This window comes from Vigna umbellata, chromosome 3, assembly GCF_029865625.1.
Source record: "Vigna umbellata cultivar VRB3 chromosome 3, Vumbellata_1.0, whole genome shotgun sequence".
NCBI lineage: Eukaryota > Viridiplantae > Streptophyta > Magnoliopsida > Fabales > Fabaceae > Vigna > Vigna umbellata.
Window position 1 is genome coordinate 7,548,809 of NC_142167.1, and position 23,615 is coordinate 7,572,423.

Below are 23,615 nucleotides of genomic sequence, written 5' to 3' on the forward strand. Positions count from 1 at the left end.
TGCTTTTATTTTAATATTTTTTTTATCAAGTGTATTTTATTTTAATTTGTTAAAATGGATAATTTTTTTAAAAAAAATTACAAGTAAGTTGTGCCACTTTATACGACTTTATGATGAATGAGTAGTGTTAATGTGACAAGATTTCAATTCATAAGATTTATGAAGTTAAAATTGTGACAAAGTGATTCTCCTGACATGATTTCTGTAAAAAATGATATAAAGTTGTGTTATCTTAAATCATTTAAGTTTAAAAATTTAGTTATAATAATATAACACGACTTCTTCACAATACAATTATATCATTGACACGACTTACCCATATAAGTAACTTTTAATTATTGTTTCATTTTAATAAATTAAAAAAAACACTAGTTTAGTTAAAAAGAACTTAGTTTTATTGTTGTGAATTATGTTATCAACTTTTTAAATATTATTTTTATATATTATATAGCTACTATAATAATTTATTGAAATAGATTATCTTGTAAGCTGACATGACCTAGAGTAAGTCATAGAAATAAAATAATATATTTCTATTTTGAAATTATGAATCCCTAAATAAATATTAATTAAAGTGTAACAAAAGTAATTTAAAACTTTGACTCTTGTAATATAATTGATCTAAAATTGAATTTTGAACCAAAGTCCTTACAAGTTGTGTTTTAAAAAGATCTGAAAACATTTATTTGAACGTGACACAATTTCCAATATAAATGAACAATTTTCCATCTTCATCAACGAGTTTACCATCTACTTTGCTTTGTTTAACTGTCCATTCCATTGCATATAAAACATGTACTAATGAACAATTGCATGCTAATAGTTTCTCTTAAATTATCCTTATTTTTTGAGCATAGAATGTTTTCAGTGCATAAAAAAGTCGCCATGATTATAGACCAAAAACAGATAAAAGAATCAAACTAAGGATTGAAATTACAATTTGAGGAGCAATTCATCTTAGAAGTTTATTTCAGTGTTAAAGGGTACATCTCACTTCAACAATAAAAGTGACAGGGAGAACCAGAAATACATTCCAATCTTACAGCATTTTTCAAATTACAGCAATCCTCTCACGTTGTGGTTTTGCTATTCAACTACAACAGTTTCTTGAAGACACTTGCAGGGTAGCCTTCAACCTTATTACATTATTCTTAAAAGGCTAAATATTAATTATAGGCTTCTTATCAACAAGGAAAACATAGTATTTGTACATGCTAGATCAGTTGCTAGAATTCTGATCTTCTGTTCTTGCCTCTTAGGACAAGAGGGAATAATTGAGAAAATAAATTATATGTCAAAATAATCACCATATGAGGCTGAGTCTGGGCTTCTGACGGAACTGCTTTTTTGTGACACACCAATGACCAGGAAAGGTGCTCAACTGTATACAATTCAGAGACAGTTAGCCTTGAATCAGATACCTCTATCACATTGATTATAAAGTAAAATATCTCTGCTATCAAGTAAACCAAATTTGTATGCTTATCTCAGGTGGTAGGAAGATAACTCACATTGCCAATAATCTTAGCTCCAAACCATGGCGTATCAGCACCATATGGAGGAGGTATGACTCTAATTCCATTGAACATGTAGGGAGGAAGTAAGGTATGGAGTTCTTTCTCTACCCTTTCTGTACCAAAATGGTTCCAAAAGAAGCATAGTTAGAAGAATGCCATAAACCAAAAATATAAAATGTCTCAATCAAAAATAATAATAAAAAAGAACGTTTACCAGCCAAACCAGGTAGGCATGCAGTCCCCCCTGATAAAACTATAGTCTTGTACCAATCATTGTCACCTGGTAAATCTGCAAAATGGCAATGTTCCACACAAAGAGCTATTGCTTGGTGCAGACCCATGGCTTGCCTAAACCAACAAGTGAGAGCAAGATAAGCTTCAGGGAATGCATAAAACACAACTAACAAGAAAGAAAGAATCTATATTCTAAGTTGTCATTGTATCAGATACTATGTCCCATGACATGCAGTGTAGTTAGATTTGCATATTGATTGGTTGCAAAATCATCAAGTCTGACACACAATGCCAACTGGTCCCCTCAAACTTTAGACAAAAATTTGAGTTGTACATTTCCTAGCCTGACATAAAATAAATGTGTTATATTTTTCCTCCTAGTCTTCTCTTGAATATCTTCTATGTTACATAAAATAAATGTGTTATATTGCTAGAAAAGTGCATTTACTCTTTTTTTTTCCTTTTTCTCAAATTACATAAGATTTTTTATGTCCAGGATATCTTATCGTCATTCTTCATTAATTTTCTATCATACCAATTAAGCATTAAATTGTGATTTATTCTCATGAGTTTGCCATGGATCAACTAGGACGAAATTTACCCCATTCATCTTAAATTAGATAACCCTTCATGAAATGCAACTCCAAAAGTTAAAACAGTTCAAGTATGAAAGTAAACAGAATGGAATTTAACTTAGCCCAAAAACATGATTTCAATTTCATCCAGTAACAGCTGGTAGAAGATGCAATTTAGTGCATGCTTTAAAGATGACAAAATTTGGTAACATCAACCTAAGAAAAAAATATTTTTACTCAATCAAACAAGCCATTAATTATTGGAATTTGATGTTGGGAAAATAAAACAAATACGCAAAGCCCGTTCATAAGAAGAGATGTCAAATAAAGACTTTATAAAGTCATGCCAATCATTTTCATTTTAACAAAACTTCCTCCTTATTCTTGTGTTTTTGAGTCTACCTGTTAAAAAAGGATAGTTTAATTATTATTATTATTGACAAATTAACGTATACAATGCAAATGGGGAACCCTAAGCTTGTTGGGGGTAGGAGTGAAAAAAGAAAAATGAATTTATTTATTTTCAAGTTAAATGTACTTTTGCAAGTAATCCTTCCTAATAGACGATGATATCTCATGCTAATTTATGAATCGCCATAATCGTGGTAGAGTATCTCTAAGGTTGAAGTAACTATGCATGATTAATCTGTCATAGCTGTATGGCAATAAATGGAAAAACTTACACTCCAGCAAAATGAGGCTTGAATAAGACCTCTGCTGTCTGAAACCTCTCTTTTGAGAGGGTAAACCATCCTTCTCCTGCAGCCTCATATGACGCGTTTGTATCCTTTGATAGCTCAGCTTCATAATCAAGTGCAACATAGCATAGCTTCTGTCTCCATGCAAATAAAAATTACCAAACAACTTCTGTGAGAAGACATTTAAGTAAAAGATATCTGCAATACCAATCATTCCCACCAGACTTCAGTGAAAAAGGGAAACAGAGTAAAAGAGATAAAATGATATAAAGACAATTAGAAAGATATAAAGAGGGATTTGTTCAAACAGTGAAATCCCATGTTACTCTCAGATGAATCTTTTTTTCCCGGGCATAATTCATGGCATATCTCAGCTGAGAATCAAGAAACAATCCTTCAAGATACAGAGATTACATTTAAAGGTCTGACTTCTGTTGATGAATATTATTCCACACATTTAAAGATTAGCATTTCTTATTCACAAAGTAATGCCAAGATTCCATTCCAATTACTGAACCACCCCAACCGAGTGCTTTCCACCTCCAGTCTTAGTTCAAGTAGCTAACCCCACCAACTAATTACTCTAAACCACGACTCAGATATCATGTTAAGAAATGAACTTTAAACCTAACTCAATACCACAAAACTGGTATAGCAGGGTTTGCACTCTCTTATATACTCTAAATTGGGTTTATCACTAGTCGATGCGGGAGTGAAGACACACAAATGTTTTTTCTGTTATATTTCTGACTTTCCCCTTCATGCAAGAACCTTCAGACTTGAAGCATGGACAATAAACAGATCTACCAACCTTTACTCCTTTACTTATCTGTCATTTATTATTTAATGTGCTCTCTAGGTTGATTGTTGCTAGAAGTAAGAAATATCTGAAGATAATATCTTAGAATATTTTAGAGTATCTATGATAATCTCCTGGGATTTATTCTTTTATATTTTGATTTGTTTCCTCATTTAATTAGGACATTATTGAGTGATTTATACAAATCTGCCTCTAGAATTAAGGCCATTAGAGACCAGAAAGACTCTCTTTTTCTTTGTGCTTATACAGGGAAAAGTTTTCATCAGGATGCTGATTAATTTCAGCAAATTCCAACAACAATTAATAGAAGCAATTTCTGTTCAATAACGCAAAGTTAAACCTAACCTCTTCCCATTATCATTAGATAGAAAAATCTTCCTCTAGCTGAAGGAGATCAGGTCCCTGTCTTCTCTTAAATGACCAAGTTCTTAGAGCTTCCCATCATCTAATGTTTTAACTACTTAATAACTATGTTTCTAAAAGCTGGCAAAACAAATATTAGCCAGCTAATACCAGGAATCAAGACTCATTTTAGGGAAGCTTTTAGAGAACAAACATGTTGTAGGAGAGAAAGAAAGAAAAAAAAAAGATGACTAGAATATCGTATCTTTATGAACACAATGAGTTAAGCTTATAAAAATGTCAAATATTTTGAATTCCAAAATTTATATAAGTGGATTGCATTTCATAAGTAATAGAGGGTCCTGTACTGTCCTCTAAGATGTGCTGTGGTAGCACACTTGACTTGATTGACATCATAGAGTAAATCTCCACACTGTAAATATTTCAGAGCACAAAGATGAATATTACTACCTCTTTCAGTGTGCGAACAGTGTACAAAGATTGAAAAGTTAAGTTATTCAACTGCATCTTCTCCCTGAGAAATCCTGTAAGCTTCAGTGCTCCCAGCCCCACGACTTCCACACCCACCTTGCGCATTACTTTACCATTTAAAACTGTGAAAAGATAATGCAGGTCACAATTGCAACAGAAGGAAAAGTAGAAAAATGTTCATTAGCTTATAACATACAAAATACTGTTTGTATATCAGAACAAAGTGGTGACATTTAAGCATTATAGTCTTTCTCAAGTCCCATTTGCATTTCAAGAACAATTAATTTGATGCAAAAAATTTGTTGCTAAGCATAAATAAATTAAGAATTATATTAAGACAGAAAGGTAAGAGAAAAAGAAACAGAGCATACTTGGAACAATAGAAGTGACTTGAAAACCTATATTAACAACTATTCCAGAAGTTCGTTTTGCAGCGTACAGAGCTAGAGTGGCCTACATTTTACAACATAGATAGTAAATACACTTGAAAATAACTAGAAATAACAGAAACACAAATAATTCATTGGGAAAAAAACCATGCACAATTACTTTCAATAGACAATGATTTCAATATTGGTAAACAAGGTTCTATTCTCCAAGGTTTAAACTCGTAAGCTGGCAGAATAACAATTCTACTGCACGTAATCAAGTGCTTTGCGCTCTCACTTTCTAACAACTTCAGCAGAAAAACTGAATACATAGAAGTTGACGGTCAAATCCTAATTTACAAGTGACTCGATATACTTGATGGCAAAAACATATATTAAATATAAAACAACATTCATGTCCCAACAAACAAGGAAGCATAAACATGAATTACCTGGTTGACAGCACAAACAGCAGGAACATTCATGTCAAACAAAGATGCGTAGATTGCCTCTTTTAGCTGTTGTCTTGAAGCTTTTGCTGATTGAGTATCTGGAATGAGGAAATAGATTAACATTGTACAGCTGAACATCATATTGGAAGAAAAACTATGTATTATTTGTTGAAATATAGGAGTGTAAATGGCACGTCAAGACTGTGTTCAAGACAACGATTGTTTCTCGTGTCTAGAATAGAATGAACACTGCTTCTGAGACATAGAACAAGTTCCTATCGATGCTATGCCCACCATTGGAGAAAAATCACACAGGATTCCGAGCAATGAATAACCACAGATAACCACCACAGAGGATACCAGGAAACAGACCAAACATGTCAAGCTTGATGAATAGAAAGAGCATGTCAGAATTGACCCCTGAACACAGACAAGTGCAGTACATAGGACCCTAAGAGACGTGGGAAGGTAGAAAACAAGGCTAGTGACAGGGTGAGCTATACAAGTTCACTAGATAGGGTGACTGTTAAGGCACATAACAAAGCCCCAAGTGACAATGATAGATTTCTCACCAAGAAACCCAAACTAATACTACAAAAGCACTAACAGAACACTGTATAACCTCTCATTTTATTATCAACAGAAAGAATACAAGTATAAGGCCACTATGAGAGCCTAACCTCCCCCTACAGGATTAACAATTCCTGTACAGATTACCAACAGTCTAAAAGTCCCCCCAACAACTAACAAAGCCTATCTATTTATACAGACTCACTCCCGCCTTTCCTAACTGTCAGGGCAGTTAGGCTAACTAACGCTTCCTTCTCCTTTCATATACTCTCAATCCCTAACAGACAACCTCATAGAGGCAGCTGATCAAACATTTCTGAGACAGTTTGTGCCCTCACCTTGATGGTTTATACCTTAGATTATGGATTGGAGACCAATTACCCAGCCCTGATAATGATAGGAATCTAAAAGAACATTCCAGCAAAAATAGTTCCAAACTTTAGGGAATACCAGTGAATAGTGTCAGGTCAAGTCACAAAATGATGGGTGTTTCTCTGATGCAGACAAACCAACGAACAACTATGTATAATACAGAAATAAAATATATGACACCTGAATTTAAAACTGAACTATTGTAACAATTGCGTTAATGTTCTTATAGTACTCATTTTTCTTTTCTTTTGTGAACCACTTGAGTATATCACAAAATGAAACTGACCTTCATAATGACATATTGGTACCGAAACAATAACTGGTTGTTTATTTGGTTTCACCTGCATCCTGCCAGCAACATAAGTCATGTCTAACTTAGAAACAAAGCCTTTCTGAAGTGCTAGTGAGAATCACTACTCAATTGAATGATCTATTTATATTTGATACCAATTGGAGTACAAGACTAGATATGCCAAGGCTTGAGGAAAAACAATCCTCGGGCTGTTTATTTACATTAATCAGAAAGGAATACAAATAAGAGAAGAATCCCTTGATTGTAGGCATGATAGAATATAACATTGAATGTAAAGATAAACAGGAACAAGGCAATGGTACTAATAACTGAAAAAAAAGAAAAAAGGAACAAATCTCAACAATATTCGTAAGTATTAAAAACATAACCATTGCCGATTACATTTTACGAGAGATTGAACCTAGCAATACAAAGTATCTAGGGTATTTGGGAAGAGGAACATCATTGAAAATTCTTTCATAGTTTCAACAAAACAATTATTCCTTTATTCACGATAAGTTTGAAAATTTCCCTAGTGATAAAATTTAAATAATAATTAAAAATACTGCCCTCTGAACAGAGTGATTGCTCTGGTACAAAATTCATCTAAATATGTACATAGATATTCTAATGTGCAACGCATGAGACCAATAAGGATTTACTTGACTTCAAAGATTAAGTGTCAACTGTAACCAATACCTGTTATAAATAGTTGCAAAAAAATGTCGAAGCCTAGTATACATTGGAGACTCAATGTTACCAAACTCCTGCCCATCAAAGAGGAAAGAAAATATGCAGCCAAGTAAGAACAAGCTGAAAAAATGCAGAACGCAATGCCTAGTATCTGCATAAGTGTTTTCTTCTAATTTTAGGCTAGCTCAAAGTCAAAATGAGAATAAGGTAAATTGGCAACGTGCAAGTAAGCCCCAGTTAGTGCTAATTTAAAATTAAAATCAGTACCAAAAATGTTGCTGATCGACCAGATGGACATTCGTATTTGCTCCAGCCAAATTTGCAGTAGCCAGAACCACCTAGAGAGATTGATGGAGAAAAATAAAAGTAAGAGAAAATATAATCATCACGAATAAGAGAAACATAAGCTCACAGTTTAAAACTGCTAGACTGACCATCAATAATAATAGAACCAGGAACTTGTGCTCTCTGGCCATAAATATGCTTGAATGATAGCTGGGGCCAGTGGCCAACATATGCTCTGTAATTTAGGGAACTTAAACCACTTAAAATCACAAAATATCAATCACTTTCATCTATAAGATCTATAAGAGCATAGAACATCAATCACATGCACAACCCATCAAATCGAGCACAAAATACAATACCAATCACATGCCACCAAAATTGAGCTCACAACACCACCCATCAAATCCCAAAATTTCAATCTCTATGAAGTAGACAATACATCACCATTAAAAGTGCCAAATAAAAATCACTTGCACATCCCGTCAAACAAAACAAAGCACACGACACCATAAACATGCAGACTGACCATTGCTTAAACCACCAATCATCACTAGTAGAACCAATCGTCAAAGCACAAAATTTAAATGAGTATCAGCATAAACAATCAAACAAAGCACACAACACCAATAACACACAAAGCATCATAGCTAAAAGAAACAACAACCATTTGGACCACCCACCAAAACACAAAATTTCAATCACCAACAGCACAATCCATCAAATTCACAAGCAAGACAGACCAGGGCACGAAATTTAAATCACTGGCACACCAATCACTGGCACACCACCCTACAAAACACAAATGTCAATCACCAGCAGCACAATCCATAAAATCCACAAGCGACCGGTCAAAGCACAAAATTTGAACCTCTAACACACCACCAACCACTAAAACACAAAACTCCAATCTCTATCACCACACAGTCCATCAAACTCACCGGCAAGACCCAATGACCAATCCAAGCGCATCACCCATCACAGCAAGAACTTACACAACCCATCAAACCACAAAATTTTAATCACAATCCACCAAATTCACTAGCACCCATCCAAACATAATTCAAAAGCACCACCCATCAAAAAACATAATTTCAATCACAAACCAGCAAATTCACTAGCAACACGCATCTTGACACAAAATATTGAATCCATGAAAAAGTGAAGAAGGAAGATCGACGGTAGTACTCACGGAAGAGGGTAGCCAGAACTCAAGGTGGTCTCAGCAAAGAAGACAGAATCCCCAGAAGGTTCAGCCTGATGGGTCTGAAGGAAGTATATCCAAAGTCTGTTATCAGACGCGATGGATCTCAAACTCTTGCAAACCACACTCAATTTTGCAACCGCTTTTGGACCCAAAAGCTTCAGAATTTGCATCAAGATATCACTGGGTAGCTGCTCCAATTCACCCATGTCAGAATGTGCCACTTCAAGTGAAAATCTTGTTGCAGTTGTCGTTGATGATGACGACGACGACGACGATGATGATGCTGACATTGATGTGTCAGATCTCCACAACACCATATCCCAGGCCTTCCTCAGCAGCATCGACATGTTGAGAACAATGAACTGAGCTTACCTACCAATCACACCAACACACCCAATCCTCTTGGTTCTGCTCTGTTTGAATCCTATCCATGGAATTCTAACAAAAAAAACACCATACACATGTTTTTTGTTTTACCATTCTTATTCTTAAATTATTATTTTTATATATAAAAAAAAATCTCTAGAGTCTTCTTATCCAACTACCAATTTCTTTTCATCAAAAATTTTGATGTGGCATTAGCTTTAGATGTTCAAATCTAATCTATTTTTACTGAAAAATTAGAAAAAAAAAATACGTCTTTATATACAAATACGACTTTATTTTTTAATTTAGAGAATTAAGAAAAGTGGTTTATGTAGTTTATAATACTAAATTTGTTGATAATTTATAATTTGTACTATTATTTAGACAAGTTTTTAAATGCACGTGTTATAGAAAAAATAACTCTTTAAATTAGAGAACTCAATGTGTTTATCTTATTTTTAATGAATGGTATTACTGTTTATTTAGAGATACAAAAGTCATTAATAGGAGTGTGTTTCCTTCGTTTTGTAGTCTCACTTTTTTCGTATGTTCCCAATTTTTTTAGAAAAACTCTTTTTTGTTTTATAATTCACCTTGCCTCTAAAACATTCATTATTACTAGTGGAGTTATTTATTTAGACATTGAATTTGGAAAAAAAAATATGGTTGAAAGTGAATGTTTTTTAGGTATTGAAATTTCTTAAAGTCTGTTGAATAATTTTTTTTATTTTTTTTTAGAGATTTAAAGTAATCGTGGAAGTTACATTAATCTTGATTTATTTTTCAATCATACAATTCAGGAGTTTTTAGAAGGACCATGATATTTTAACAACTTTTTGACAATAGACAATGTGTCACTATTTTATTGGTTAGTATATTTAAAACAGACCAATTATCAACTACTACTTAGATTGTTGTTAAAAAATTGTAAAAAATAATTATCAAAGAGACATTTTCCTTTTTGGAATTGACCAATCGAGAATAATAATTTCATGATTAGTGAAGTTATGAATAATATGATATAAAATTCAGTTGTAGCACTCCCAAAAGAATCCATAATTATAATGTTTTGAAAGGGATTTTTCTATAACTCCAGGTTTTTTCATAATCCAGTAGATGAACAAAGTTTCCAATAGTGAACGAAGTTTTTCTATCACATTACAATGCAGTTATATTTAATCGTATCACTAAATCAACCTTATTTCTCATGCTAGAGAATCATTTTATAGTTTCCTTTCTTCACATACCTCGTCTAATTTAGGTAGGAGAAACCATTAATTCATTTCTTTTCACTCTTGTTACTCAAAACGAGAAGCATGTAGAAATTGAAGTACGCGCTCTCGCTCGACCACAATTGGAACCCTAATCAACTACATAAACAAATAGGGTCAGATTATTGCAATAAAAAAGAAAGACAAATTCTATTTAGGTTTTCGTGGAACAACATTTCAACATTTTTTAATTTTTTTTATGTTTTCGGTTATCCTATTATAAATCTCATCTTTCCAGGGAGAAATTATTAATTGAGATAATAGATACTTAATAAAATTTATCCTCATTTTATTTTTTTTATTCTTGATTTAACAATTTCAAAACATACTTTACTTATATCATATTAGTGTCATTAAAATGGAAAATATTTTTTATTATTTTTTATAGGAATAATGATACTTTGACAAAATAGTTTGACAACATTTTGACACGGGTCACGTGTCAAAATGTCACTGATCCACATAGAAAAGAAATTAAAAAAAGGAAAATGACGTGGAAACAAAATGAGACAGGGTCAAGTGGCGGGTTTCATTTTGTGATTTCAAAAGTAGGATTTGAGGCAACCTTAGAGGGAGAACCCTAGAGAGAAGGACTTTCCTCCCACCAACCCAGTTTCGTGCCTCTTCCCACAAGCGTCAAGGTCTATTGTTGGAGTTTGCAATCCGTCGGAGTGTCGTCGTTGACGTGTACGTTGTAGTGTCCTCCCTCCCATCCACCAAGAAGCGTTCGTCTTCATTCAAGCGTGGTCGGACTGTCACCGTTGAAGTTGGTCGGACTATCGTTATTGAAGTCAACGTTGCAGGCACCGACTTTACGCGTTTTGGAACCATCGAACTTGGAAATTGCCATTCGAGGTGCTTTTTGAAGGTTGGCTTCGTTCTTTTTCGGTAATGCATTTTTTGTCTTCGGTTGGTTTAGTTTGTTTTATTTTTTTAGCATTTATGGGTTGTTGTGTTATTTGGGTGATTTCGTGGTATGGTTAAGTGTGGCATGAAGTTGTGTAGAACATTTTGTCGTTGATGTGGTTTTTTGGTGGAAAATATGAATTTTTTGGGTTTGTGATTGTTGTTGGGTTATTTAGACTATGATTTTGTATTATGTTTGGTTTTTTGAGTTGTTGTTGGGTTAATTTTATTATGGTTTTGTATTATGTTTGGTTTGACGGTGATGGATTGCATTGAAGAAGAATGTCATAACAAAGTAAGTAATGGTTGTTTATTTTGAAAATAGTTTGTAGTTTCGATTGCGAACGTGGTGTGACTGTTGAAAGGCTTTTTGGTCGCACAAAAAATCAACAAATCATGTCCCCCTAATGTAGTAAAGGGCTAACCAGGAATCAATCTAAAGACTCAACAAAGATTAAGTTCAAAGTGTAAAGTTGAAATCCTGTTATTTATTTACTATTTATTATCTAAACTATTAATGCAATGTGGGGACAATTAAAAGAATGTAATTAAAAAGAAAAGAATTGAAACTAAAATTTGTAAATTGTTTAAAAGAAAAAAAAATAAAACCTACACTGAAATTGAAATGAACAAATCAAACAGTAGCTAAAACAAAAGAAACATATGTGCATGGAAATTGAAATGAACAAATCAAATTTAAACACTGAATCACAACAATAACAAACTAAACATTGTAAAACACATCAAACCTAGGGTAAAACAACAAAATGATAACATCTAAATTAAAAAAAAAATTGTAATCAAAATGTAAAATCCTTAACTTGTAGAGAAAGTAAATCAGCACCAAAATTTAAATCTAACCTAGTCCAACTATCATCAGAAAGCAATTGAGAACAAAATTTAGAATTGAAACAAAGTAAAATCAAATTAAACATAAATTACGATACAGGACTACATTGAACATTCGAAAAAAAAATGAGTCTCACGTTAAACCTAAAATAAAAAACCTAAAAAGTTTTAAAAGTTTTTCTTTTCTTCCTAATTTAATATATAAATACGCTCACATCATATTAGAAAATATATTTATTTTATATATCTTTCCATATGGTTGTTCATACATCTAAATAGAGCTTATATTTTACCTTTTCAAAGTTGAGCGAAGTATTAGTTTTGCTGTTGGGAAAATGAATTAAAAGTTTAGAAAATGACCCCAAAGCATTATGGAGTTGTGATATTTGTTGAATAATGTTAAGACTCCGACAAGTGTACCGAATCGTTTCAAGTAATGTAAAATGGTAAGACCAAGTATAGTATCCCAAAGGACTCATGACACTAAACAGTTATGTAATTTCTTAACCAATTAAGACTTAAGAACAATTTTGGGGGGTTTTCAATGCAAATGGAATAAAAATAAACATGAATGCAATTTGATCAATTGAGGCTAAACACTAGAATGTATGGATGAAGTTCATAATATGACATGAATATGTTGTTGGAGTTTAGATTTCACCAAGTTTACTCTCATGTATATACGAATTCTACTTCTTTAATGTCAATGTCACTATCTAAAATACTTAAAACCCGATTCCTTGGCAAAGAAAACCTATCCTCAATTATTAGTTCATACGATTCCTAGCATTCCTAATAATTAATTCCGAAGATCAGAAGCTTAAGACAACCAGAACTCATACCCCTATTCTTGAGCAATACTACTTCTGGGAATAATTCTCCAGAACATGAATTGTAAGATACCTTCCGGTACTCATACAAATCATAAATCATGCTAACGAATGAGTTAAACACAACAAGCATTACGCGAAGAAGAATTACCCTAACAATTAATGAAAGAAGCATATATAATAAAGAATCAATTCAATACATGAGAGTTCACAAAGTTACATCATTCAACAGCAAATAAGGTTTAGTTCCCCATCATCATAGAGAAACTGGATGAACAATGAAAGAGTGAAAAAGATAGAAAAACCCTAAAAAGAGAAGAGGAGAGCTATCACATCCCCAACTCTACCCTCAAGGAAAAGGAGAGCTGTCACATCCCAAAAATCTACCCCTAAGGGGTGAAAAGTGTGTTTCTGTGCTTAAGCCATTAAAAGATACAATCCACAGGACGTCTAAGTCCTTAAATATAACATAAAAATAACAGAAATAGGTCTAAGCCCACGAAACTGGTGCTCATCGCCCTAAATGGGGCGCCCAGGCGTGGTACGGGTCAAAACTGGCGCTCAGCACCCCTAGAAGGGCGCCAAGGCGTGGTGCGGGAAAAATGGCGCTCAGCCCTGGCGGTAACATTCCAAAACTCACTTTTTTTTGCTGTTTTGCTTGTTTTTTTGGCTGATTCAGCTCTATACAGCTCTATATATTGTTGGAGATTCTTCCAAGCACATTATTAGCTACAAAATAAAGGGAATTTAGTGATAAAATCATAAAGTATAACCTCTACTCACTTATTCACAAAACTAAAGCAAAAACATGAGTTCAAGCAAGCTTCTAAGTAAAAAAGGTTGCGTTTAATATCAAAATTATATAATAGATAACGGTATTTTCAACCGTTATCACAACCCCAAACTTGAAACTTTACTTGTCCTCAAGCAAAATGTAACTTGGCTTAAACAAAACAATCATACTACAATGGTCTAGCATACAAAAAAACATTTTCTTTTTAGACAAGTAAATCACTCATAAATGCTCATCATAGACAAATTAGTCAAGATATAATGATGCTTTAACCAATCAAGCTTCAACTATGGTGCTCACATAATCAAGACATACACAACAGATGCAAACATCATGAATAATCAATAACAAAGCAAGAATGTTATCATACAGTGCATGGAACAATTCCTCACCAAAGACAGTGTGTTTCACTCAAGCACTTAAAAGTGTTTCACTCAAGCACTCAAAAGTGTTTCACTCAAACTCAAAGGTGTATAGTGAGATGACACTCTTACACTCTACCATCACAATGTCACATGAATCAACTTTGTCTTTCATTTAACCACATATCAAACACACTTACAAGCAAGTTATCATCACAAGGACTTTTCAAGGCTTGTAACATGGTCAGACTAAGAAGAAAATTGGTTTTTCTAGACAACAAAATCCTTGAGTTAAGAGAGTGCACAATTCATTTATTCACATTAATAATCAACTCTCTTTCTTCTTTTATGTGAGAAACCAATCTTGAACTTATTCCCAACTTTACTTACATTGAGCTTAACTTTTTATTTTCTTTCTTTTCATTCTTTTTCCTTTTTCTTTTGCTCTTTCTTTTGCCCAATGCTCTTTAATGAATTTCACAAAGTTCTTTTCAGTTTCTCACCACCCCAAACTTGAACCATTCTCCATTACCACAAAAACACACTCTACTTAACTCAAGGTAAGGATTTCACAAAGGATTTTTCCCATTCAACTTTAAGCTCAAGGTTCAAAGGGTAAAGAGAAACATTGTTCTTTGTTGGATTATCCTATTGGCATTGGCTCTAAGGGAGAAGAAAACAAGGCCTTGATCATATGTAACAAGCAAACAAATAGTTTAATAATAGAAAATTAGGCAAAATCAATCATGCTTCCAAAGCAATAACATTCAATCAATCAAAAACTCTAGAGTTCAACCTATCACAGGTTAAATCAAGTTCCACAATTTGATAAACATCCTTCCTAGCATATTAATCACAATTGAAACCATGCATCTGTTTTTAACCAAACTATGAGCAACCACCATCTATGATTAAAAGCCTCACCAATCATTAACTCAACATGCATCATAGAACAATAGAGCAAACACAAGAATATTACTCATCACAAACAGTTTATCACATCATACCCAACCATTGCAGCACAATTCATTAAACCAAGTACATAAGCAAGCTAACATAAAAACAAAATAAACAAAATTCAAATAAGCATAAAAATAAAACAAAAATAAAAAGTATGATCCAACAACATCCATTAGTAAATGCTTTCATCTAAATCTTCCAGCATCCATCAATAGATGCTCTCAGTAACATCCATCAGTAGATGTCTAGTCTTTTTGATCAGCATCCATCAGTAAATGTTGATCTTTCTTATTTTCATCGGCATCCATCAATAGATGCCTTCAGTAGCATCCATCAATAGCCACTTAATCACATAACATCCATCAGTAGACGCTTAATCACATAACATCCATCAGTAGGTGCTTAATCACATAGCCTCCATCAGTAGATGCTATCATTCATCACCCTCATCATAGCAGCATCCATCAGTAGATGTTGTCATTTGTGTCCTCCTAGCATCCCTCGGTAGATGTTGTCTAGCATCCATCAGTAGATGTTGTCATTACTCCAACACAAAATCAAATCTAAAAGAAAAAGTCAGAAATTGGGTTGCCTCCCAATAAGCGTTTGTTTAACGTCACGAGCCTTACACCATTAAGCACAACCCACATCTTTGATGTTGGTGTTCCTTTTGCCTTCATCACACCAACTTATCTGCAGCATCTTCTTGTTCACCATCTTTACCCTCCTTGAATAAGGAGCCTTAATCTCAATAACTCCATTCTCTTTGATATCTTTAACCACTTCATGCACAGAGTCTTGGTGAACATGGCACTTGAAGGCTGGCGCTCAACGCCCTCAATGGGGCACCCAGGCGGTGATGCGTGACATCCTGCTCTGAGGGACCTTAAAGGGGCAGTCAGGCACCCTAAGACCTTCTTCTCTTGATGATCTTGTTCTCCTAGTACAAACATTTGGATTTAATCCTGCAGACACTAAAGAACACTGCACTAGAGCACCCAATTAGCACTAAAAAATAAAAAAGATAAAAATAAAAAGATAAAAAGATAAAAAGATATAAAGACAAAAGATAAAAAGATAAAAAGATAAAAAGATAAAAAGATAAAAAGATAAAAAGATAAAAAGATAAAAATTTAAGATAAAGTCTAATCGGTTAAGAATCACACAAATAGAATAGTTTAAACTACGAGTCATCGACAACGATGCCAAAAACTTGTTAAGACTCCGACAAGTGTACCGAATCGTATCAAGTAATATAAAATGGTAAGACCAAGTATCGTATCCCAAAGGACTCACGACACTAAACAGTTATATAATTTCTTAACTAATCAAGACTTAAGAACAATTTTTGAGGATTTTCAATGCAAATGCAATAAAAATAAACATGAATGCAATTTGATTAATTGAAGCTAAACACTAGAATGGATGGATGAAGTTGATAATATGAGATGAATAAGTTGTTGGAGTTTAGATTTCACCAAGTTTACTCTCATGTATATATGAATTCTACTTCTTCATTAATGTCAATGTCACTATCTAAAATACTTAAAACCCAATTCCTCGACGAAGAAAGCATATCCTTAATTATTAGTTTACACGATTCCTAGCATTCCTAATAATTAATTCCGAAGATCAGAAGCTTAAGACAACCAGAACTCATACCCCCATTCCTGAGCAATACTGCTTCTAGGAATAATTCTCCAGAACATGAATTGTAAGATACCTTCTGGTACTCATGCAAATCATAAATAATGCTAATGAATGAGTTAAGCACAACAAAGCATTACATGAAGAAGAATTACCCTAACAATTAATGAAAGAAGCATATATAATAAAGAATCAATTCAATACATGAGAGTTTACAAAGGTTACATCATTCCCCAACAACAAATAAGGTTTAGTTCCCTATCATCATGGAGAAACTAGATGAACAATGAAAGAATGAAAGAAATGAAAAAACCCTAGAAAGAGAAGAGGAGAGTTGTCACATCCCCAAATCTACCCTCAAGAAAAAGGAGAGTTGTCACATCCCAAAATCTACCCCCAATGGGTGAAAGTGTGTTTCTGTGCTTAAGCCATCAAAAGATACAATCCCTACAATGTCCAAGTCCTTAAATAGAACATAAAAATAATAGAAAACAGGTTCAAGCTCACGAAACTAGCGCTTAGTGCCCTAAATGGGGCGCCCAAGCGTGGTACAGGTCAAAATTAGCGCTCAGCGCCCTTGGAAGGGCGCCCAGGCGTGGTGCGGGAAGAAAACTAGAGCTCAAGGGCGGTAGCATTCCAAAACTCACTTTTTTTTGCTGTTTTGCTTGTTTTTTTGGCTTATTCAGCTCTATACATTTCTATATATTGTTGGAGATTCTTCCAAGCACATTATTAGCTATAAAATAAAAGGAATTTAGTGATAAAATCATAAAGTATAACCTCTACTCACTTATTCACAAAATTAAAGCAAAAACATGAGTTCAAGTAAGCTTCTAAGTCAAAAAGGGTCCGTTTAATATCAAAATTATATCACAGATAACTATATTTTCAATCGTTATCAAATAACAGATTTTGTCATTGGTTAATATAATAATAAAAAAGCATGATAATATTAAAAACTATTATAATAAATAATAATAAAATTAAATGAATTTAATAATAATTGATAATATTATTAGATGATCTTTAATATCAAAACAGATTAAGAAAAAGTGAAAAACTCAGAAAAGTTTTAAAAAAACTTATAAAAAATTTATCAAAAGACAACAAAAATTAACTAATTATAGTTTAGATATTTTAGTAATAAAATATTCAATTCACATATTATTAAACCTTCCACAGAGTATTAAAATAGTATATATATTTTTATATCTTCACACCCTCTTTAGTATGTCTAAATCAATAAATGAAATATTTGAAACTTAGATTCGTATTAAGTTTCTAAACATAAACAAAAAGATAATTAAAATTATAATTTCTATTATTAATTAAACTTAAAGTCTTAATTTCTTTTCACAATCATCCTATTTTAAATCGAAAACATATTATTGTTGAAAACTATGTTATTAATTGTGTGATTTTGTTTTAACTCATCTCATTAAATAATAAAGCTAAAAATAAATAAAATATAATACCATAAAAATGAAAAAAGATAAAATACATTATAGAATATTAGAGTAATAATTTATATATTTATACTTTAACTTTTTTGTAAAATTATTTTTAAAATATAAATAATTTAGAATTCGTGTTATTATGGTTTTAAAATATTGTATCTTTCTTAAACTAAAGAAATACTTTAAAATTTTTTCAAATTGTATAACTTTTTTATTTATTTTAATATAAATTTTAAAATAAAATACTTTCAAAATTAAAGTATAGAAACTTTTTCTAAAATTTAATAAAATACCAATAATTTTAAATTTGCTTTTAGTCTCTGCAGTATATTTTAATTTAATTTCTTTGTCTAACTTTTTTTCTTCTAAATATTACAAAATGCACACTAATGATAGAGTAATTTGATAGTAATAATACAAAATTCAAGTCAACTGTGGTGCAAATTACTTATAGTTATTTTATATAAACACGATTTCTTTTAACATAAGATTTAAAATAATGCATTTTCTATAAGGTTTAAACAAGTAAAGAATAATTAAAATTTAGAACTTGATATACAGTTGAAAAAAGAAACAGAAAAATAAATTAATAATCTTTTTATTGGTTATACTTTTGAGATAATTTGTTTATTTATATTCATGCGTTAATTAGCATTTCTGAGTACTGAGCGAGACAGCTCCTTCCAACAAAGGTTCACATCAATCTCTCAAATCCCTATTTTTCTCCTTCAATCTTCTCCGTCTTCCATTCTTCGTGTTGAGCTCAATTATTCTTTATTTTTTTTTCAATTTTACGTTTGATATATTAATTTCCCAGAACAACGAAGTTTGCTGTAGTATTTTATGTATATATAGTCAATTTCTAGATGAATATTGAGAAATTATCTTAATAAAATGGCTTTGAGTTTTTTGTAATGTCATTTTGGGCTATAATCTATCAAAACCCTATGTCTGGGTCGTCTATTGGTTATTTAGTTTTAAATGAATTTGGAAAAAAAAAAAACTGTTCAATTTATAATTTTTTTTCGTAAAAATGCCCTTTATTTTATTTGTGTGATTTTGGAGGGTATTTTATCGGAACCCTAATTTCAGGGCCATGTGAAGATTATTATTTTTTATCGGTTCTTAGAAATTGTGGTTACTGAATTATTGTTTTCTTGTTTTTGTTCGTTTTTGGTTCATTTATTTATTTACTTATACATGTAAGTTTTGGACCCAATTGTGGTTACTGGACTATTGTTTGCCTGTGATTTTCTAATTTTTTTCATCATTCTTGTTATTGCAGGTTCTAAATTCTAATTAGTTGGACAGAACATGTCCCATCACCACGAAGGTGATGCTGAATACATGGCGGATGAATGTGAAATGGAGGATGTGAAAGATGATGTGGACGATGAATCTATTGACAATGGAGAGAGGGGTGGTGTAGAGTCTGATGCAGATGAATTTGATTACTCGGTTAATAAATTGCTGTTTGTGCTGTTTTATGAACACGAATGATTAATCAATGATTCATGAAGCAAATGTCAACTATGTATGCAGTTATCTTTAGATTTCTAGGACTAATGTTGTGGTTTTGATACAGAGTGACAAGGTAGTAGACACTACAGCTGCTCAGGTTAGAAGAGGACAAGACATCCAGGGAATCCCTTGGGATAACCTTAGCATCACCAGAGAAAGATATCGGCGAACTAGGCTTGAGCAATACAAGAATTATGAAAATATCCCTGGTTCAGGAGACAAGTCAGGGAAGGTAACACTTGATATCTTTAAAGAAGACTCTTTGATTTCTATCGATTTTTCCTCCAGTCATGGTCGTTTTTTCAGAAGCATAACAGTATAACACCATTTAACCTGTCTATTATCTGCATGCAGTATTGTAAGAATACAAAAAAAGGATACTCATTTTATGAATTTAAAAAGAATACAAGATCAGTAAAGTCAACTATTCTTCATTTTCAGGTAGGCTGTTTCTATTCTGGTTTCTATGAAGTAGCATGCTTTAAGTTTTAGGGTACACTGTGACATATTGCTGCATATTGACTCTGTTTATTCTATTTCTATGAAGTTGTTAACAACTTGTTACTGTAAATAAAAAAAAGGACATTCAAATATATAAGCAATTTTGCAGAAGTTCTCTTAAGTCTACAGCGCTCTCCCTCCAATGAAAGCCCGCTGTTTTGACTGAGAACGGAACATGAGCATACCATTACTATTACTACCTATTTTGGTGCCTAATGCTCCTTCTGTTGAAATTGTAGACAAATTTCTTAAAATCTTACAACAGATTCAAAATTAGTGAAAACAATACAAATAGTGTACATTTCTGATATGTAGCTCATGCAGAGTTCTGTTGACAGTCGCTGACATTATTTAATTTTTAAATGATTTTTCAGTTAAGGAATTTAGTATGGGCTACATCGAAGCATGATGTATACCTTATGTCTCAGTTTTCGATAATGCACTGGTCCTCTATGACTTGCAAAAGTTCAGAAGTTCTTGATGTTTCAGGGCACGTTGCACCATCAGAGGTTAATATCCCTTGTGTAAATGAGCTCCATAGACCTCTGATCGTTCATTGGATAAATGTATGATAAAATTGATTAATCACGATCTTAATCTTCCAAGTTATCACTTTTTACTGTCAGAAACATCCTGAAAGTCTGTTAGAAGGATTTACTCACACACAAGTCAGTACTCTTGCAGTGAGAGAGAAGCTTCTAGTTGCCGGTGGATTTCAGGGTGAACTTATTTGTAAGGTAATTTGATGATTTGCTTGTTTAAAGGGATGTTTACTTTTGTAATCTGTACTAGATACATTTGTAACTTGTAACTGTAAATTGTGCTCTTGGATCTCTGGACATTTTATGAAATATGTTATGATGTTCCACATTTTAGTTATATGACTGATCAAAATTGTTATTATAATACTCAGGCAATCCTCTTCCGTTGAGTTAGCCTTTTGGTTTTGGTTAGGTCCCAATTTGTTCTTAATATGGTATCTAAGCCATTATTGTTAGGATCATGGTTAAATAGTACAATCATAGGATCCTACTAGTTGAACTGCCTCTTCCAGGCTTTCATTCATCAAACCTCTTATTCTTATTTGATTTTGGTGGAGTACTATACTGTTGATACTCCTTTCTTCTTCATTATGCATCCTAGTCTTTAATTTTTCAGCTTCTCTTCACAAGCATTGGTTGGTTAATCTTTTCCTTCGTTTCATTGTCTATTAGTCATTTGCAAATGTATATTTTCATAGATTATTGCAATCAGACTGTACATGCTTATGCTTTATAGTTACTCTGCCAGATGCTGCTAACTTGTCCTTCATAGGAATTGTTCATGGTTTTAGAACCATCAACAGATATCAAGATCTTATCTCCTTCTTTGTTACTGGAATGCAGCACCTAAATCGACCTGGTGTTAGCTTTTGCACGAGAACAACTTTTGATGATAATGCTATCACCAATGCCATTGAAATTTATACTTCTCCTAGGTATATAGTTTTTCTTCTTCCAGTTATTTTGCCATATGAATTGTGGATGTAGGCTTCAAGTCTAATGTACTTCTTTTATGATTTTTAGTGGCGCAGTTCATTTCACAGCAGCTAATAACGATTCTGGAGTCAGAGACTTTGATATGGAGAAATTTCAGCTTTCTAACCATTTTCGTTTTCCCTGGCCTGTGAATGTGAGTCCTGACATTTTTTTTCTTCATTTCCCTCTCCTCTCCAGGGCTGGTAGATGGATACTTTAATTTTGTTCTTTTGGAAATTGCGTTTCAATTTGTCTTGCACTGAGGAGCAATTTTTCCATGGGATATGTTGCCTACATTGGCAATATGGATGGGAAAATTGGCAGTACTTTTTGTCTATTCCCAGTCATCTCTAACTACTACCATGAAATGTTTAAACAATTTATAGAATAAATGGAGAATGGGAGTGTCAATGCTCTGCCTTTGGAATATGGTCATCTAACAAGCCAGTAGTAATATGGATAACCTTTCTGTTGGGTCGTACATTTAGTGGTTTTGTACCATTCCCTTGCTCTCTAATTTATTTTCTGTCTCCATTTACTGCAGCACACTTCTCTCAGTCCAAATGGTAAACTACTACTAATTGTTGGAGACAATCCTGAAGGTATGTTGGTGGACTCCCAAAACGGAAAGGTAACTCCTTTTTGCCCAACAACCAATCAAATGTTTTTTCAGTTGTATCCCAAGAGTGCTTATGATGGAAATTTTTTTAATATGATATTTTTTATTCTGCAGACAGTCGTTACCTTGTCTGGGCACTTTGATTACTCATTTGCGTCATCATGGCATCCTGATGGCATGACCTTTGCCACTGGAAACCAGGATAAAACCTGCCGAATTTGGGACATGCGGAATTTATCCAAGTCAGTGGGTGTACTAAAGAGCAACCTTGGAGCCATTCGTTCAATCAGGTATTCCTCAGATGGCAAGTATATGGCTGTGGCAGAGCCTGCAGATTTTGTACATGTCTATGATGTAAATGGTGGGTATGAGAAGGAACAGGAAATTGATTTCTTTGGTGAGATATCGGGAATATCTTTCAGTCCGGACACCGAGTCCTTGTTTATTGGCGTCTGGGATCGCACTTATGGTAGCCTTCTTGAGTATATCCGGCGTCGGAATTATACATACCTTGATGCACTAATTTAACTTCAACATTCAAGGAGCAATAAATGACAACTTACTTTAGCGTCTGATTGTGATGAGTTGGATTATGTATAAATTAAGTATCCTGCTAATGTTCTCTATAAAGTAGTGGTAGGATGCGTTGTTATCAGTGTGTGGAAAGGGAGGGAATGTACAGAAGGCTAGAAGGTGATGTTAGTGAAAATGGGATGGAAAGTAAATATGTTGTATGTGACTGGTTTGTGATGCTGAGAATATCAGTATTTACTGTAGAGAGCTTCTGTCTGTGGATGCAGAGTATTATGGAGCATATAATTCATGATGTTCTTTGCTTCTTGCCAGTCACTTGTCTTGCTAATGTTTTAGTTGAAAAGTAAATTATTAAAGGGAAAATAATGGATTTTTCTCTTTGGGGATATAGCATTTAGTGTTTCGCATAAAAATTATAACAGCTACCTAAAAAGTGGTGGGTTTGGAAGTAGAAAAAGTTTATAATTTCGTTGTGTATTTGAATTATAATTAGATTTCTGACGGAAGAGTGCACTATTTTTGTGTTCGTGGGCTATTCCTTAAAAATATGGAAGTAATCTGTCAC

At 33.1% G+C, this 23,615-nt stretch overlaps 2 protein-coding genes across 3 annotated transcripts; one reads left to right on the forward strand and one right to left on the reverse strand.

Moving 5' to 3' along the window:
• Positions 1–907: 907 nt before the first annotated feature.
• Positions 908–9,373, reverse strand: ARP8 (actin-related protein 8). The gene is made up of 12 exons (XM_047293171.2): positions 8,903–9,373; positions 7,860–7,945; positions 7,693–7,763; positions 7,432–7,499; positions 6,727–6,788; positions 5,499–5,596; positions 5,050–5,131; positions 4,658–4,800; positions 3,010–3,158; positions 1,732–1,865; positions 1,512–1,630; positions 908–1,381 (listed from the first exon to the last, which is right to left on the reverse strand). Exons 1-12 carry the CDS (start codon positions 9,262–9,264, stop codon positions 1,304–1,306), a joined length of 1,452 nt encoding a protein of 483 aa, XP_047149127.1. The 5' UTR covers positions 9,265–9,373; the 3' UTR covers positions 908–1,303.
• Positions 9,374–18,983: 9,610 nt separating this feature from the next.
• Positions 18,984–23,361, forward strand: LOC124840416 (putative WD repeat-containing protein C2A9.03). Of its 2 annotated transcripts, none has more exons than XM_047316471.2 (10): positions 18,984–19,050; positions 19,644–19,816; positions 19,944–20,111; positions 20,234–20,320; positions 20,755–20,889; positions 21,007–21,117; positions 21,766–21,857; positions 21,946–22,051; positions 22,442–22,528; positions 22,631–23,361. In XM_047316471.2, the coding sequence occupies exons 2-10, from the start codon at positions 19,673–19,675 to the stop codon at positions 23,042–23,044; spliced, it is 1,344 nt and encodes a 447-aa protein (XP_047172427.1). In that variant the 5' UTR covers positions 18,984–19,050; positions 19,644–19,672; the 3' UTR covers positions 23,045–23,361. The 2 variants fall into 2 exon arrangements, with proteins under 2 accessions (XP_047172427.1, XP_047172426.1); XM_047316470.2 differs by lacking the exon at positions 18,984–19,050 and adding an exon at positions 19,121–19,560.
• The last annotated feature ends 254 nt before the right edge of the window (positions 23,362–23,615 follow it).